This window comes from Polyergus mexicanus, unplaced genomic scaffold (assembly GCF_030449975.1).
Source record: "Polyergus mexicanus isolate NDT 795.1 unplaced genomic scaffold, iyPolMexi1.0 SCAF_19, whole genome shotgun sequence".
NCBI lineage: Eukaryota > Metazoa > Arthropoda > Insecta > Hymenoptera > Formicidae > Polyergus > Polyergus mexicanus.
Window position 1 is genome coordinate 4,685,166 of NW_027223339.1, and position 17,978 is coordinate 4,703,143.

Below are 17,978 nucleotides of genomic sequence, written 5' to 3' on the forward strand. Positions count from 1 at the left end.
ATTCAATATTTATTTCTAGCATGTATTATCTCTGTTTATTGTACATAGCGCATATGATCTAATTGACTATGATTATTGGGGATCGGTAATTAGAAATTAACACGATATAAAAAATATAGAAAAAAGTTTAAAAGTAATATATATGTATTATATTAAAACATTTGCTCGGGAAAATATACGCAAACCTTACTCGCGACAAATTGTGTACGGTTATGATGTATCGATTTTTGCATGTCCCATAGGGAATAACCTTTATCTCACAGTGGACAGTGCGTAATGACGTTACGTGCATTCGTTATTGCGCTTGAAAATTAAAGTAGTTTAACCTCATTAATTATGAATTACGCAGTGTCATTCATTTATGTAAACTAGTTATATAAGTCGATAAGTAAATACGTCCTCAATATGACAAAAATGTAAAAGATATATTTATTAAGAAACTAAAGTAATCGTAAAATAATGTAATAGTATTTATAAGATGAAGAAATATATCATCCACAACACACACGAATTAATTTAAGATTGCAACATAAATAATATTACATTCTTACTAGATTCTGCTGATTATATCTATTTATTTAACATGCATATAATATTAATTATTTAAGTAACAAAGATTATTGTAACAAAATTTTCTTAATTGAACATACACGAAAATCAAGGAAATCGTTAAAAAAAGATATCGATCATACGTATGCAAGAATTTGTTTTGTAATTTCTCGAAAACTCTATCTTTGATATTTTTCAAACTATTAACCTGATGAAAATACGAAAGAAAGTAATTTTTTGAGAATGTAGAATATTATTCTTTTGGACTTACGTTAACAATATAATTTTGTTTTTCATAAACGTCATATATGCGCACAAATATCAAATTTTATTTTTTAATAAAAGATTAATTTACGAAACAATGAAATCGAAACAAATAATTTAAAACATAAAGCTATTTTCTTGAGAAATTACAGCACGATTAAACAGAGCTAATCGATTTCGCAAGTTTGCGAGGCATTAAATATTCAATATGTTAATCACAATTTATAACAGACGGAAATGATAAATGTGAAGATAGTATAATTGATGATATTGATATATTATGTTCGCAGTTATTATACCCACCAATGAGAAATTTGTTTATTCCGGTGTTCCTAAACTGCTGGTTGGCGAAACACTCTCTGGAGAATATGTTCGTAAGTAGCTCACTTATATACTGATCCTATATCGTAATTAAATAATATTAAACTTAAAGAACAATGTTAAAAAAGGCGTTTCTTGCCTTTAAGAGGAATGAAAAAATTTTTGTTAAATATATCTTAATTTTTCGAGTTAACTTTCACGAGTCTACCATCATTTTTTCTATTATTATTAATACGTTTTCCTTGTGAATTTTAAATAGTTTTTTTATTGTCTTTGAGGACCAAAAAAATCCTCCTTTTTTTTTAAATATTATTCTTTGATTCACAGTCAATGTAATTGTCAATGATATTTCAGAACGATCTACACAGGGCGATGCAAAAGTCCCAATCGGCACTGAGTCAGCAACTGATGATCCTTAGTGCTACGTTACTGTGCCTTGTCTTTACTAGGTGAGTACTTTTGATATGAAATGATTTGTTAGACAATTATAATACTTTCAAGAATATATAATTGTTCCGGAATTAAGTAAAAATGATTATTATTACATATAATTATATGATTTTAATTCACGTTCTTTCATTTTAATATACACTTTATATAAGTCACATAATTTCAAACATTCTTCTTCGTGTATTCAAAAGATTGCAGTTGTTTAATATCCCAAGATTTGGAACTGACAAAAGATTCTGTAGACGAATGATATGGCGACAGTTTTAAATCATTGTATGGCAAATCTTAAGAGATTCGTACATTATATACATATATGAATATATTATACTGAGTGGCCCATTTTAATCCATCCAGTCGAATATCTCAAAAACCAAGCCCGGAAGAGAAAAATGTTTCAGACAAAAGTTGTTTGGTTTCGAGGGGACCATAAGATGGTACCATTGGTTTGACCTTGACGAGTCATTTGAAGGCCACGTGAAGGTCAACTTTAAAATCTTAAATAGAAACCGCCATTTTTTATTTAGTATTCTTGTAGCTTGCCTCGAGAGCTTTCCAAAACCCTATAATAAACTATTTTTTTATTCAGTACTTTTTGAATTATTTTATATTTTAATCTGACATCTTTTGATATAAAAAATTAAATATCTCATAAAATAATTAGTTTTTGATAATCTTACCGTAATACTTTTATGTACAGAATAATGATACAAATCGATTAGTATAAAAAAATAATAGTTTTAAAAAAAATTATTTACGATGTATTTTTTTAAACAATTATTTGTTTTTTTTTGCACTAATGGATTTGTCTCATTATTCTGTACATAAAAGTATTACGGTAAGATTATCGAAAACTGAATATTTTACGAGATATTTAATTTTTTATATCAAAAGATGTCAGATTAAAATATAAAATAACTCAAAAAGTACTTAATGAAAAAATACTTTATTATAGTGGTTTGGAAAGCTTTCGATGTCAGCTACAAGAATGCTAAATAAAAAATGGGGATTTCCATTTAAGATTTTAAAGTTAACCTTTACATGACCTTCAAATGATTTTCCAAGGTCAAATCATTGTCACCATCTTATGGCCCCCTTGAAGCCATACAACTTTTGTTTGAAACATTTTTCTCTTCCAGGCTTGGTTTTTAAGATATTCGACTGGATGGATTAAAATGGGCCACCCAGTATAAGAATGCAGTTTTTACAAACATAGTTTTCCGTCTATTCTTCTTGTTTACCGAACGTCGTTGACCGTTTATTGAATTAAAGTCAACACTTACACGAAATAAACTTTAGTTAGTCAGTTTAAATGTTTGGCGCACCGTTAGACGTCTAATTATTAAAGTTTTATTGTGATAATACATGTATAAATTTGATATACCATACATTTGCATACTTCAATTATTTATGTATAATAATTCATGAGAAAGAGAAAGAGAGAGAGAGAGAGAGAGAGAGAGAGAAAGAGTTTTAGATTTCATATTAATTAGTAGTACCATTTATGCAAATGTAAAAAGAACATAATTGAACATAATATATAGTTAATATCTTTAATTTCAATATCGCTAAAATTTTAATATTTTCTTTAATTTTATAATTGTTACGTCTGGACTCGTGGAGAGAAGAATCGGGGAAAGATCGCTTTTATTCTGTCAATAGATCGTTTGCTCGGTGATCCCTCTTCAATGAAGGAACTGAATCTTTCTTACGCAAGACGGTACCTCGTAGGATTTTGAAATTCGGGAAAGAGAACGGGTTAAATGAATTATTCGAATTAAAATTACAAAAATTTGTATTTATTTATTTAAATTTAAATGAGATACGATAGATTACAATATTTGATTATTAATATCGTGGCTACACATTTTACATTTCTATTATTTAATTTGTGCATGGGAGGATTTGTGAAGGAAACAGAAGAAAAACAATTAGGAGAGAATGTAGGTGAATAATTAAGAGCTAAGTGAGGGAAAGAAAGAGGGGGAGTAGAAATTCTTGAAGGCAGAATGATTGGAAGAAGCGGAGGAAAAACATTGAGGAGAGGATATAGGAAAATAATTAAGAGTTAAATTAGGAGAAGAAAATAGAAAGAGGGAGTTCGGTATTGTGTGTTTCGTGTAAATTAACTAGAAGGTTTTTAACCGTGAAAGAAAAGAATTCGCCAACGCCCGAGACAGGAGCTCTCGAATGAGTCGATTCTGACAATTCCGAGCGTGTTTTGCCCGCGTCCTTAAACGTTTCGCTGAGATTATTTTCAACTAGGAGACCCACGCAATGATTAGTAACATGTTAAGGTTAATCGAAGAAAACAGATTTAATTTTGAGTCGAGTGAAGTAATTAAATGATCAATGAAACGAATTTAAAAATATTGTTGTAATAGTCTTAATAATGAGAGTTACTATTACTACTACCAGGATGGAGTTAATGAAAAAAGGTTCTTGTAGGTCTGGACGCTAAACGTGACTAACCCGCGATTAAGAGGGATATAATTGAAAAAGTCAATATTGATACAAAACAAAGATTAGAAGGAGCAGAAAAGCAATTAACGGATGTCGGTATAATCAAATTTAAAAAATAAAAATCACATTTAATAAATTGAAAAACTAAAACGCTATATGTAAATTAATTAAATCTGAATTATAAAAGTCAAAATTATAAAATATAAAGAGCAGACGTTTCAGTTCTCGATTGGACTCTCTTCAGTGTTAGAAAAATTAAAAAATAATAAATTTTATGATAGCAAGCGATCACACAAAGAGTAAAAGATATAAAATAAGTCCCATTATTGAGGAAATTAAATAAAAACTATTCTAACAATCTTGAGTTTTTTTTTTTTTTTTTTTTTAGTCGATTATTATTCATAATAAATCGCTGTACATTCTTTTGATTTAGTTAAATAAGTTATTTAATCGTAAAATAAATGCGTATATATACGTCCTATTTTTTCATATTTCTCACAAATTTTGTAAAAAAAAAAAAAAAGAAAAATACATATACACGCAATGATGGTAGCAATTATGTTATATTAAATTATTGGTTAAAGCTGTTAATTGAAAGATGAATTACGGTTATATATACGAGCTTAATAACAATAAATATTATAATACTTTAATTGTAAATAGATTCACATTTAAAAGGATAATATTAAATTGACATAATATGTCCTCGCAAATATCAATTTTGCTTTCCTATATTCAATGAACAATAAACCGCGACGATCGGTACTATCCGCTTCGTTATTAGAATGAATGAATTACGGTTAATTGTCGCGCCCGTGACCATTTCGTATTTCCCGCAATATTCCTCTCATTTGTTTTATTTGCGCGATTTCAAAGCCACGCTCACTATTCCTTCTACATATCTCGATGAAATAATTGAAATGTATGAAACAATTCTCACACATCGCTGCGTAAATATAAAATCAGATGTGCGTAATTTATTAAAATTCAATTGAGAAGAGATGATTTTACGAATAAATTTTATATTACTTTTATGAGCAACCTAGCATAATTTCATGCAGGACATTAATTTCATAACGATCTGGTTCAAACAAAAGTTACAGTTCTAATAATTTTTGAAAGCAGTCGATATTAATTTTCATCTTCTGCTTGTTATATAAATCAAATTATTTACACTTTACTCACGATGTATAGTAAGCAAAATAGTAGAATGTTTTTTTAATAAACTTAAAGATTGAAAAATCTCAGATTTTGAGGCTAATAAAAATTGTTTTCTCAACAATCAGTCTATCTATTTTGACCTCTAATCTTTATCGAAATAATTATTTAATATATATTTTTAATTTAAACAAATTAATTTTAATTACAAAATTAATTGTAAATCCGAATAAAGAAGATGGTAAAAATATAACATATGTATGTAATATATCATTATTTCGAAATGTATCTATTAAATATTACGACTTTGTAAGAAAACACGCAGATAATCGTGAATTGATATTTTGGTACATACTTAAATCATGACACCTGTAATGAAATCTTTTCCATCATGGTATTCGCGCGTATCAATTATTTAAGTTTATATAACGAACGTATTTCATTTGTCGGTGTGCGAGACTTATTGTATTATCCGAATAACGAGAAAAGTTTCCTAGCTGCAGGAAGAGTTTGCATTTACAAATCCAGGCCGTGGATGACTGTCGTTCGTCTTGTTTAATCTTCTAATGAAGTCGTATCTATAAACGACGATGGCACAGAGAAAGAGAGAGAGAAAGAGAGAGAGAAAGAGCTTAAATTGCAGAAGTAAATGAATCGTTTGCATGTGTGATCCCTCTGCAATTTAAAACATCACGAAAGTGTTTTTAATGTACATTCGAAAAATCAGCAAAAGTCAAGAAATCCTAAATGATAACAAAATGCTAATGAAATAATTAAATTTAAGTAATTAAGGCACGTAATTTTATAATTTCCTCTAATTATAATAAGTTCTAACAATATATTCTTAATTAATTTAATAAATTCATTGAAAATATCTAGTTATAAAACGAAGATTCAATTTAATATATTTACGGTAAATATAATAAATTAATCGATCGAATAAACAATATGAAATATTAGCAGATATGAGAATTAAAATTTTGAAAATTCTTAAAAATTAAGTGATATTACTTTCTTCTTCGACATATCCATATTATATAAATATACACTATGATATCATTTATCCTTAGATATATAATAGTCGAAAATAAATTAAAGGTTTCTTTATATTATCTAAATTTTATAATATTATATAATAATAATTGTTTAATATATTAATTTCGGATATTAAAATATCATTATGACGTATTGACGACTTTATCTGGACGAAGATAAGAAAAAGAAGATTGTGATTCAAAGTAATCATCTTCACTTATTTCGTCTTTCTTCACATGATCGTATCTAAAGTCTAGATGTAACATGCGACACGCTATCTTTAGCCAAACTATAGAAATGCATAAAAACTATAGAAATGCATAAAAACGAGCGAGAAAAAGACGAAATAGACCTGATCGACCCAGATCGCAATGTGGGACAAATGTTAATAAATAATCGCGCACCAGCTTGTACATATGGATTGGTATTATCATCGATCGTGTCACTTTATTATTTACGGTGTGATTCTAGAGCGGTGCACTTGCTAGCTCGCCCTTGCACAGTTATGTTACCTACGACAAGGACGAGCGGGTAGAGTATCGTGCGCCGTGGCACTACGTGGTCATGGTGTGAGCGAATAAAGTCGTCGCGCTTAAAGCTGAGACACGAAGAAACTAGAGAATAAAATGAATTGAATGTTGAAAGATATGGGAAAGCATTTAAAATTGCATTGCGATTTATCGTAAATAAAATAAAAGAATTTTAAATATCCATTTTTTTACCTTAGACATGTTATATTAATTCCTAAATTCATAAATCACGATGATGAGTTCTTAAATATATTTTTTAATTTAATTTAAGAAAAATAAGGAAGGAACCCTCTTTGTTCTTTGTATTATTTATTGGAGCTACCTTTAATTTTTTATCGTTTGAAATATTATACTTTCGGTTATTGTTATTTTTATCTCTATATATACAGGGTTAGGTTAGGCATATTCAAAATATGTCAGATTAAATTATAAGATAACTTAAAATGTACTTGATGAAAAAATACTTTATTATAATGTTTCGGAAAGATCTCGAGATAAGCTACAAGAATATGGAATGAGAGATAGGGGGTTCCATTTAAAAAACGAAAGTTGACCTTCAAATGACCTTGAAAATGACCTTTAATGTCAAATCCAAGGTCACTATTAGATAGCTCCCTTTTCGTTCCCTACAACTTTTATCCGAGTCGTTCTCCTTCAAACGTTGATCCGGAAAAATTATGAGGGTGGAACTGTTAAAATGGGACATTCTTCGTATACTCTATATCTAAATTGGCTGTAGTCGCGGGATTCACGCAATTCCTTTAAAAATGCTTAATTATTGTCTTCGTCGGCGAGCAGATCGTTTGACTTTCGTCTCTCAGCAAACTCAGTATGTACAATAAACGCTGTAGTTTCAATTGCACGCTATGCGCTGTCACATTTGCAAGCTTAATCACCGGCCAATCTCAAACGGCTCATCACTTTTACGCAACTAATTTTTATAAATTTTTTAAAATAAATTATGTTTTATAACGTTTTGCAGCTCACTCCATTATAAAATGTCAGTGCGCAATAACTGGCAAAGTAGAAAACTGATTCGTAAATTTAAATTTATTATTTTCTTTATTATTATTATTATTGTTTTATAAATCAAATTACTTTCTATATTTTTTTTAATTTAGGATATTTGATATTTTCGTATTTTGGATATTTAGATTAATTAAAAGATTAAAGATTTGGATTTTTTGATTAAGAGAAACATAGTTCTTGGATAATTTCAAAAAATGTTTTATCTATTGAATACAATCAAAAATTTTGTTTTCTTTATAAAATAAAGCTTTGAAATATACACAACTTTTAGTAATTTTTTTTTTTTTTTTTTTTTTTTCCGATGGATACTAAAGAATCCATCTCGACTACGTTATTTATTTCCGGGAAATAATATTTGATTGAATTGGTATCGTCACACGCAGATGACGGAGAATTGACGAAGTTCGTTAGTGAAATTCGTTACTAACAAACAACAACACTTGGATTGAAAACAATAAAAATTTTAACTAAAATGTGTAACTTTATTATTGCATGTTCGTAGGAGAAAACGAGGCAAACTGACGGACTGAGTTTGCAAATAATAAAGACCGTTATTTTCTCCTCTCACGCAGTGTAACGCTTTTTCGTGTTTTAGGCCATTTTCATAAATATAAAACAAATATAAAATAAATTTCAAAAGTGCATATTGCGATAGTTTCCCCTTTTCTTTTGAGCAATTACATAGGTATAATATATTTATTAATCAACATACAGGTTTATATGAATTTTATAACTCTTTTACTATTAAAAAACAACAGAGAAATTCTTTCTTTTTATTAGAAATATATATAATAATGTTTAAAAATTTATTATATTATCTCTAATCTGTATTATTGTTTAAATGCAATAATTTAATAAATATTTGACAATACTATTACAAATGAATATTACAAAAAAATTGTCTGTTTTTATACACGGTGCTACATAGTAAAGATTATAATATAGATATAAAATAATTATTATTTATTAATTATTAATTACCATTTATTTATTAACGACAATGACCAATTCGATCCTCAATAAAATATATTTAAAAAATGTGATGCGCATATTTATATCAATATGATATATACTATATGTCGATGGTATAATAGAATCGATCTATCTATTGTTAATTAATCTGAGATGAGGTATGCTCGACTATCACGATATGTCAAACGGAAGCTTGATGAGGCGGCGCAGACGAATATAGAGGAAGAACATACAAGGTGCACAAATATACACATCAATATTAGATATAGAAACGAGGCCGCATGCATAATAGATGTCAGCCATTTAAACGCCGTTCGGTATACTTGGCAGTGCTTTTCCCAGACAACCCACGGATTCAATCTCTTTTTGTTTTTGCGCCGTTACATCAATCTCCTTACGATCAAAGAACGAGGGAGCCGCTTTATCTTGCTTCGAATGATCAAGCTAATTGTGAATTCGTTTCGTTATTGTAGGAGGCTCCGAATGAAAAATCGCGATGAAAGGAAAAGAGATTTTCTCTCTTTTTGCTTTTGTCGAATAACGTAAATTTCTTCATTCTGTTCAACGTTGGATATATTAAGCTGATGCAGTAATTTGTTACTCTAATTTGAATGGTTTTTGCAAATCTACTGCAAATCATGCATTAATTGAACTGGCGATAAGAGGTCAATATAAAAGAACAATCAAAACGAACAATTAAATATTTCATAAAATGCGGTTGCTTATGCGAAATAATGTCTCGAATAATATTGATGAAAGTATAATGTGGGAGAAATGTATGCGTAATACCGTGTTATTTTGCGGATCAAGAAAAATTTGATTATTCTGTTATGTAAATGTGAGTTGTATGCAATTCTCTTTCTCTTTTTTTTTTCCTTCGTCCCTTTTCTAAAATGCAATTAATATCTTGCTAAGATTTCTTCAATTATAATACATATTTATGAAATATTTCATTGAAATATGAAATATATAGAAAGCATTATATATTATAATTAAAACGATATATGGTTTAGAATATTAGAAATAAGAATTTTCTATATTTCTTTACACAATAATGATTATACAGTAATGAAAGCTTTAGATTTTCTCTTGTTTTTGTATCAACAAAATTTTGAAAATTGTTTCTCTTGAAATTTTTTTATATATTATAACTCTACACACATACACGTATTTTAATTAAATATATTTGCTTTTCTATAAACTGTACAATATAAAAAATAATAAGCACAAAATCTTTTAATATTTTAATAAGTTGCAATAAAATTAATATTAGATTTTAATAAAATATATGTCATGGAAAATAAAGAGACATGTATGTATGTACATTACATTATCCGAAATTGATAAAAAAGATAAAGAGACGAGAAGAAAAGACAAATTTATAAAAATCTGAAAATATTTATATTTGAATAATAATATTTAGCTTCTTAGAATTTATAGGGAGACTGCGATTGTAAATAGTAAAAAGAGGAATTTTCTTGAAATCACTAATGTCTTAAATTAAGGTTCGTATGTGTCATCGTATCCTATCATGGAAATGACCGCAGATTCTCGACGACTTGCAATTTAATACAGGTTACCATCTGCAGTGCGCCATGACTATAGAAAGCGTGAATTTACGTTAGCTGCAATTCAACAATATACAGTTATAGACGATGTATATTTATGCTGAACGCATGCAAACTACTGCTGTGCCTCCGTATATTCTCGTGGTCATCCTCCGATTAATCGTAAACGATCCAATGAATTTTCCGTTTCAGCGTATGCGGGATCCAGCACTTTCAAAGAGCGGGGCACAGACATTTGAATCTATTTCAAAGCACGTACTACGTAGTGGTGACATTTTCCACGGTAGGCTATGGAGATTTCGTGCCGGACATTTGGCCTTCGCAACTTTACATGGTCATTATGATCTGCGTAGCACTCATAGTGTTACCAACGCAGGTGCGTATACATATATTAATACATTTCTAAAAATGTGTTAAATGATAAAAAGGCCATTGATTCGTTATATTTGGTCTATCGAGTTAATATAATTTTTTCTAATTTTCACGCTCATTTCATTAGTCTTTTATAAGTCTTAAAAGTGAGAGATCTAAAACATTTGAATTTTTGATTTTATATCGCTGTCTTATGTGTATACGAATTAAACCTTGTTTTATTTGTTCAAAGTATTCGGGTTTATTGTATATCTTTTTTTTTTAATGCAATTGATTATGGCTAAGTCCACTCGTGACGTGCTTTCGCTGTCAGACGCTGTCAGCGAGAGCCAAGTCGACTCGCGGCGTGTTGCTTTCGCTAACTATGAAATATTAAATATTCAAGATTATTTAAATAAATATTAAAAATTGTAACATTAGAACGTTTTTAGAAACTTGAAATGCCGCTTGAATAATATTGATATTATGATTAATTATCGATATTATTTATAATAACAAGCACTCAAAGATAAAATGAAATTTAGTATAGCCGCTGATAGAGAAAAACTTGATGAAGGTTTAAAAAGTAAAAGAGATGTTACTGAAAAATGGTTTTAAAAGCTTTTTATACATTTACAATTGAATAAAATGTTATTTAAACTATTAAATGTTATTAAATTATGGAAAAAATGTTTCTTAAATAACTGTTATAAATCTTAATATATTTATATATGATATAATAATATATATGATATAATTTTTTCGACACTTTTACGTAATTAAAGCTTTATTATCGATGTACCATATTATTTAATAAATTAATTTATATCTCGCTATATGAAAAATGTGCTTTTGCGGATTTTACTTTTTGCGTGCAAACAGTCACATGTACATCAATATAATCTTATCATTGAAAGACTTCTTTTCATTAATAAAGTTATATTTAAATTCTCTCCGAGTGTGTGAATAATTTAGAAAGAGAAGCGTAAAATAATCGCGGAAAGTTAAATATCTAATGATTAATGACCGAATTGTTTTAACGCTTAATGAGAATTTGATCGGCCAAATAATATTAATTGCACAAAGCGACAAGGGCAACTCGTGTCTACTTATTGTCCGTTGGCGTCGATTGATCGCGCAGCTCTTACACGGAAAGCCTCGTGATCGATGTAATTTGTCTGTCAAATTGTCCGCCAATCGCATACGAGATACGTATACGAATTTGTACAGGTCAACACGATGTGTCAATCCTTCTCTTTGCGTCTGTCCTTTGCACTTCCGCTTAAATCCGATTAAATTCCGGTTTTAGACGGCGAAAACGTCATAGTTGTCGAGATAACAGAGATGTGTTTAAAATGATTTAACATGCAAATTTGTATCTCGAGAAAAAAAGCTATCGCAACTTTTAGTTCCATTAAGTCTTTAAATGACAAAGTTTAATGAGAGCATTTTTGAAATTTGCAAGTAAAAATTATTTAAACGATAATATTATGTGTGAGATGTGAGACACTAAGATCCTTATAATGTACTCACAAGCAAGGTATCGCAAAATAATTATATATTATATTAATTATATATTAAATAAGTCATATCGTTATCTGAAAATAATAAATAATAAAAGAAAAAAAAATATATAAAGAGAAGATATTCTTCTCTGATGATTTTACAAAATTTATGAATAAAGAGAATTTTTGTAATATATTGTACCGTTATTTAAAATATCAAATGATGTTTTCACAAATATTATATTTTATTTGTCTGTTAATTTTATAAGAATATCGACGGTTTCTATTTCGATTTATCTTATTATGGTTCACACAGACAGGCACATTAGCCGATTGCGTTTAACCGTTATCTCATATTGATTGCAGTTCGAACAGTTAGCTTTTACGTGGATGGAACGTCAGAAGCTAGGCGGTTCGTATTCGTCGCACCGAGCTCAGAGCGAGAAGCATGTAGTAGTTTGCAGTACGACGTTGCAAGCCGACACTATCATGGACTTTCTAAATGAGTTTTACGCCCATCCTCTGCTGCAGGTTAAACGACAAACGAATTACGTTTCTGTGAATATTTTACTTTACGCCAAATGACTTGTGATTTTATAAAAATCCTATCTCGAACTTTCGATTTATCATCAATTAAAATGAATGGGGCATTTAATTTCGAAATGTTCAACTTAAATTTAATGCTAATTATATATTTAACATCAATTAATAAGTAACACAATTTAATTGAATATGATCAAAAATAGAATTATTATTAGGTGTACAAATAAGTTTCCGCCGTTTTTTATCAAAAATTGGGCATTTATTGTGAAAGAACGGAACTTAATGTTTCGAGCCACTCCCAATGTAAGTGCAAGTTCTTCTTGCGTTTGGCACGAATCTTGATCCAATAATGCTTCCAATTCCGCGTCTTCATACACTTTCGGCCTTCCGCTACGTTCTTTGTCTTCGATGTCAAATTCACCGTTCTTAAACTTTTGTAACCACTCACGACAACTTCTCTCACTTAAGGCAGCCTCATCATATGCTTCTACGAGCAATCGATACGCCTCAGCTGCAGATTTCTTCAAATTGAAGAAGTAAATCAAAAGTTCCCGCAAATGACGCTTATTCGGCTCAAAACTCGACATTTTCGCACACAAAAGAATATATTATACTGATAAAAAAATCACTAATATTTTAAGGTTATGTTATTGACTGTTGTCCAATCTTACGATAAGGACGTTTTACATCTGACAATTTTAACCATAACTTACTGGTGGCGCCAACTTGTGTCAAACGGCGGAAACTTATTTGTACACCTAATATTTTTATAATTTATAAAAATGATATAATTTCAATTTTGATTATTTTACGGCATAATTAATATCCTTGCGCATTTATAAAGATTTACGGCATTGAAAGGAAAGACAAGGATATTATATTAATTAATTGCACTACATATATATGTATCCGTTTTTGCTTATTTTTTATTATTTTTAACATTAATAATCGCTAGTGGTTTGAATATGACATTTACGTAACAGGACTATTATGTGGTGCTTCTATCGCCGATGGAACTTGATACCACGATGCGAATGATCCTTCAAGTGCCGATCTGGGCACAAAGGGTGATTTACATACAGGGCTCGTGTTTAAAGGACGGCGATCTCGCGAGAGCGAGAATGAACGAGGCGGAAGCCTGCTTCGTGTTGGCAGCGAGAAATTATGCCGACAAGACCGCTGCTGACGAGCACACGATACTGAGGTCGGCGATCGTTGAAAATATTTAAATTTGAAGTTCTTACATTTTAAAAAAAACCATTGAAAAAATTCGATTCGGCCACCATCATTTTTGTCGCCTAATAAACTTTTTCTTTCACAAGAAATAAACATTGAATAATCCCAATAATTTTTTTCTGACCATCTATTTCGCGAACTTCGAACACGGTTGTTTACTTCCGTATACATATAATAAAAATCAAAAGATTCCTGGTTAATTGTATTGTATAATTTGAATTCTCTTTACTTCTGAATACAATTTTAAAGCGCAGTTTACTCGGTACGCGCGCGCATCTCGCGACATGGTTAAATATTCTGGATATTAAGCTAGAAAGAATTTGTAGATAAATTCGAAAAATCTAGTATCCTTGGGATGGTGAAACTTTCTTTTCGGAATATTTCACAAATTTTTTTGCCAGACAGTTATAGAGTGTGACAACATTTTAAGAGTTTAAGAAATATATATACACATTTATACATTCTTGTTTTTGTATAATATTTAACAGAAATATCTTTGACAAAATTCAAATTTTACTAGCGTAATTTTAAAAAAGCTCGATTCCATTATTGTAGATCGTGGGCGGTGAAAGATTTTGCGCCTAGTGTTCCTCAGTACGTTCAAATCTTCCGTCCGGAGAACAAGCTCCACGTGAAGTTTGCGGAGCACGTGGTATGCGAGGATGAATTTAAATACGCTCTATTGGCAAACAATTGCACATGTCCCGGTGCATCGACGTTAGTCACCCTGTTGCTGCACACGTCCAGAGGACAGTAAGTTTTTTTGTCACAAGCATGAGCATTTAAAGCATAACAAATTCAACTCGCCGGTATTAATACATAAGCAGAGATTTCATAGTGCATATAATCACGTGGATTATTTCTAGATTTTAAATTATCTATTTAGTTTGTGATTTATTTATTAATTTTAATTTACGAATATTTCAAGCGAAATTTATTTTATCGTTGTAATAATAAATTTTTTTTTAATTTTTGTACGCGCGGAATTACAATATTCGATAAAATGATACATAATGCGATAAAGTATATTGTTATTGCCATTACTCCGTCTATAGCTACAATACATCAATGTTACATTGTATTGTCGCACGAAGACGGGAAAATTTTGAACAGGAATTTTTCACTTCACTAGAGAGGGCCAACAGTCGCAGGAAGAGTGGCATAGGCTGTACGGTAAATGTTCCGGCAACGAGATTTATCACATAATTCTCGGTGACTCCCGCTTTTTCGGGGAATACGAGGGAAAATCCTTCACGTACGCTTCCTTCCACAGTCACCGGAAATATGGAGTTGCTCTAGTTGCGGTCAGACCGGCGGAACTTCCGGAGTTTTACGAAGATACCATTCTGCTGAATCCTGGTAATCTTGCGACACTATCGGAGACACAGACGGTGTCGCTTTCTTTTCTCTCTCTCTCTCTCTCTCTCTTTGTCTCTTTTTTATATTTTTGACATTTCCTAGCTTTTCACTTCTCGAATAAAGAAAATCGGATTTTGTATTTTGCTTTATATTATTAGGTGTACAACTTTGCTTCCGCCGTTTTTTTTCCGAAATTCGAGGCTTTATTGTAAAAAACTGGTTATACATTTATGATTCAAAGTATTGTCCACTCCCAATGATCGTGCCAATTCTTTTTGACTTTGACTCGAGTCTTCATTAAGTAATGCCTCCAATTCTGCATCTTCGAAAACCTTCTCTCTTCCACCGCTATGTCGGTCTTCGACGTGAAAATCAGCGTTCTTGAAGCGTCGAAACCACTCACGACACGTTCTTTCGCTAATAGCGGCTTCGCCATAACTATTTGAGAGCATTCGATGAGCCTCAGCCGCAGATTTCTTCATATTGAAGCAGAAAATTAAAACCTCCCGCAAATGACGAGAATTTGGCTCGTAAACTGACATTCTCAATCGAGAATAACTTTATGATGCGGACACAAATCGACTAATGTTTCTATGGGGTTATGTTTGACAGATGCCCAAGTTTATCGCATGACGTCTATGATCTATTTATTTCGACCACTACTATACCGCTAAAGCCATCTATAGGAAAACGGCGGAAGCAAAGTTGTACACCTAATATATGATTTTCTGTTAACTTGTTGCATTATGTGCTGTATCTGTAAACTTTCTACTTATGCATTACTTATAAATTATTTATATACTATTGTATCTTATATAATATCTACAGCATATATATGATCTGATTTCGATTAAATAAATAAAAATAATTAATTTCTACACAGAGATTATTCTGAAGAACAATTAGTTGCAAATACGGAAAGATTTAAGAACATTGTAGGGGTAAAAAAAAAATTTTTTAAATAGAATATTTAGAAATGTAAAATCAACAAGGGGAAACATATCGCTTAAATTATGAATGAGACCACGTCTCTTTATACCGTACGAAAGATCGCCACGTCCGTGCGCCAAACGTGAATTTTTATGCGTAGGGCCACGGCATATAATGAAAAAGACCGATACGTGTTACTACATGAGTATCACGAAGGAAGAGAACTCTGCATTCGTGGTCGCGAATAACCAGACCGGCATCGCCGGTGAAGGTACGCGGATAATCGTCGAGACGAAGGCGGACGCGTCAGCGAGCAACGGATCGACGACGAGCACGACGACGACCAACGCTATGACGGCGACCGCGAATTCGGGGGGAACGTTGGCGACGACGACGACGACCGCTACTGCCGCGACAATATCGACCTGCTGTATCGTCGGTGGTGGCGGCGACGGGAATGGTACAGCAATCAGCAACGGTGCCGATGCGCACCAGCGATTTTCCAACAGTTATAACGTTGCGCTGAGCGAAACACTACGCAGGCAGGAGACCTGCACGGGGCCCCGTGCGCAGGACCGTGCGCCGAACGGTCCTCAAGGTCACAGGGCCCCGTTGCCACCGCAGGTTATTTTGCAGGTCCTCCCTAGCACGCCCACACCAATCCAACACCACAACTTACTCGCATCCGATGTCCATCGTGAGTGTCGCATGCGCCTCGCTGCCTTTTCTTCTCTTTTATATCTCTTCTTTCTCTTCTTCTTACATTTTACTTCTATCTTTCTTCTCATGTCGATTCAGCACGGTATTATCGGTCTGCGAGAGATTGTGCTTTTCAAAAATTCGACACATTATTATACTAGACGTCGATCAATAAATACTCGCGGGATTAAAAAATCTAGAAAATCTAATTTTAAGAAAAGTAAAGTGTAATATTTATAAACACATATTTTTGATCAATTTAATTGCGCAATCTGCTCAGACTAGATTGATGTATTTTAATATCAAATTTTTTTTTAGTATTTACCGTGAACTAAACAATTTTAGCTCTTTGCAAGCCAGTATATTCACTTCGAATTGATATTCTTTGAAGATTCCTAAGTGAAGTTACCACACAGCGCTAAAACCAAGAGCGAAAGAATTTTAGAGTGAAACTACTGAGCACAAAGGGTTAATAATTCAAAATAAGCACCTCATCATAATTGGTATCAACTTGAAAATATATAAATGTTCTTTATTAGATCAATCTTTCGACACATTTATTCGTATCGCACGAGAGTAGATATCATTACTTAGAAAGTCGTTCATCATGCTTATATTTGTTAAATGTTTAAATTTAATGCAACAAATACATACACATACATAAGACACGATGCTTTCTAGCTATAAATGTAAGATTGAAGTTGTAATAAATAAAATAATGTAATAAGTCTTGTTTTTTTAGAAAAGGAAGAAGCAATAGTAATTCGTAGCGCAAATTTATAAATCGTTAGTTTTACCTTTTTTTTTTTAATAAAAATAAAAATAAAAATAAAATTTTATTTATATCGTGCATATTATAATTTTGATCTTTGAATTAAAGTTCTCCCCGTTTACTCTGTTTACTGTTTATAAAAAATTATGGGTCACGGGAAGGATTTTATTCGAGAATTTATCGTCGAGTAACTTAATATTTAACGAAGAATTTAATAAGAAAACAAAATATTTAGATTATAATTAAA

General features: G+C 31.1%; 1 protein-coding gene across 5 annotated transcripts in view; it reads left to right on the forward strand.

Moving 5' to 3' along the window:
* The window catches only part of Slo2 (slowpoke 2), a 161,378-nt gene that overhangs the window by 123,829 nt on the left and 19,571 nt on the right, over nucleotides 1-17,978 (forward strand). For 3 of the 5 annotated variants that reach the window (XM_070311415.1, XM_070311417.1, XM_070311418.1), the window contains exons 6-13: nucleotides 1,104-1,187; nucleotides 1,489-1,583; nucleotides 10,529-10,712; nucleotides 12,559-12,723; nucleotides 13,719-13,939; nucleotides 14,527-14,724; nucleotides 15,104-15,330; nucleotides 16,421-16,957. In XM_070311415.1, coding sequence (XP_070167516.1) covers nucleotides 1,104-1,187; nucleotides 1,489-1,583; nucleotides 10,529-10,712; nucleotides 12,559-12,723; nucleotides 13,719-13,939; nucleotides 14,527-14,724; nucleotides 15,104-15,330; nucleotides 16,421-16,957 — 1,711 coding nt within the window. Of the gene's footprint in view, nucleotides 1-1,103; nucleotides 1,188-1,488; nucleotides 1,584-10,528; nucleotides 10,713-12,558; nucleotides 12,751-13,718; nucleotides 13,940-14,526; nucleotides 14,725-15,103; nucleotides 15,331-16,420; nucleotides 16,958-17,978 lie in introns of all 5 variants that reach the window. The other 2 variants (XM_070311414.1, XM_070311416.1) reach the window with 1 other exon arrangement.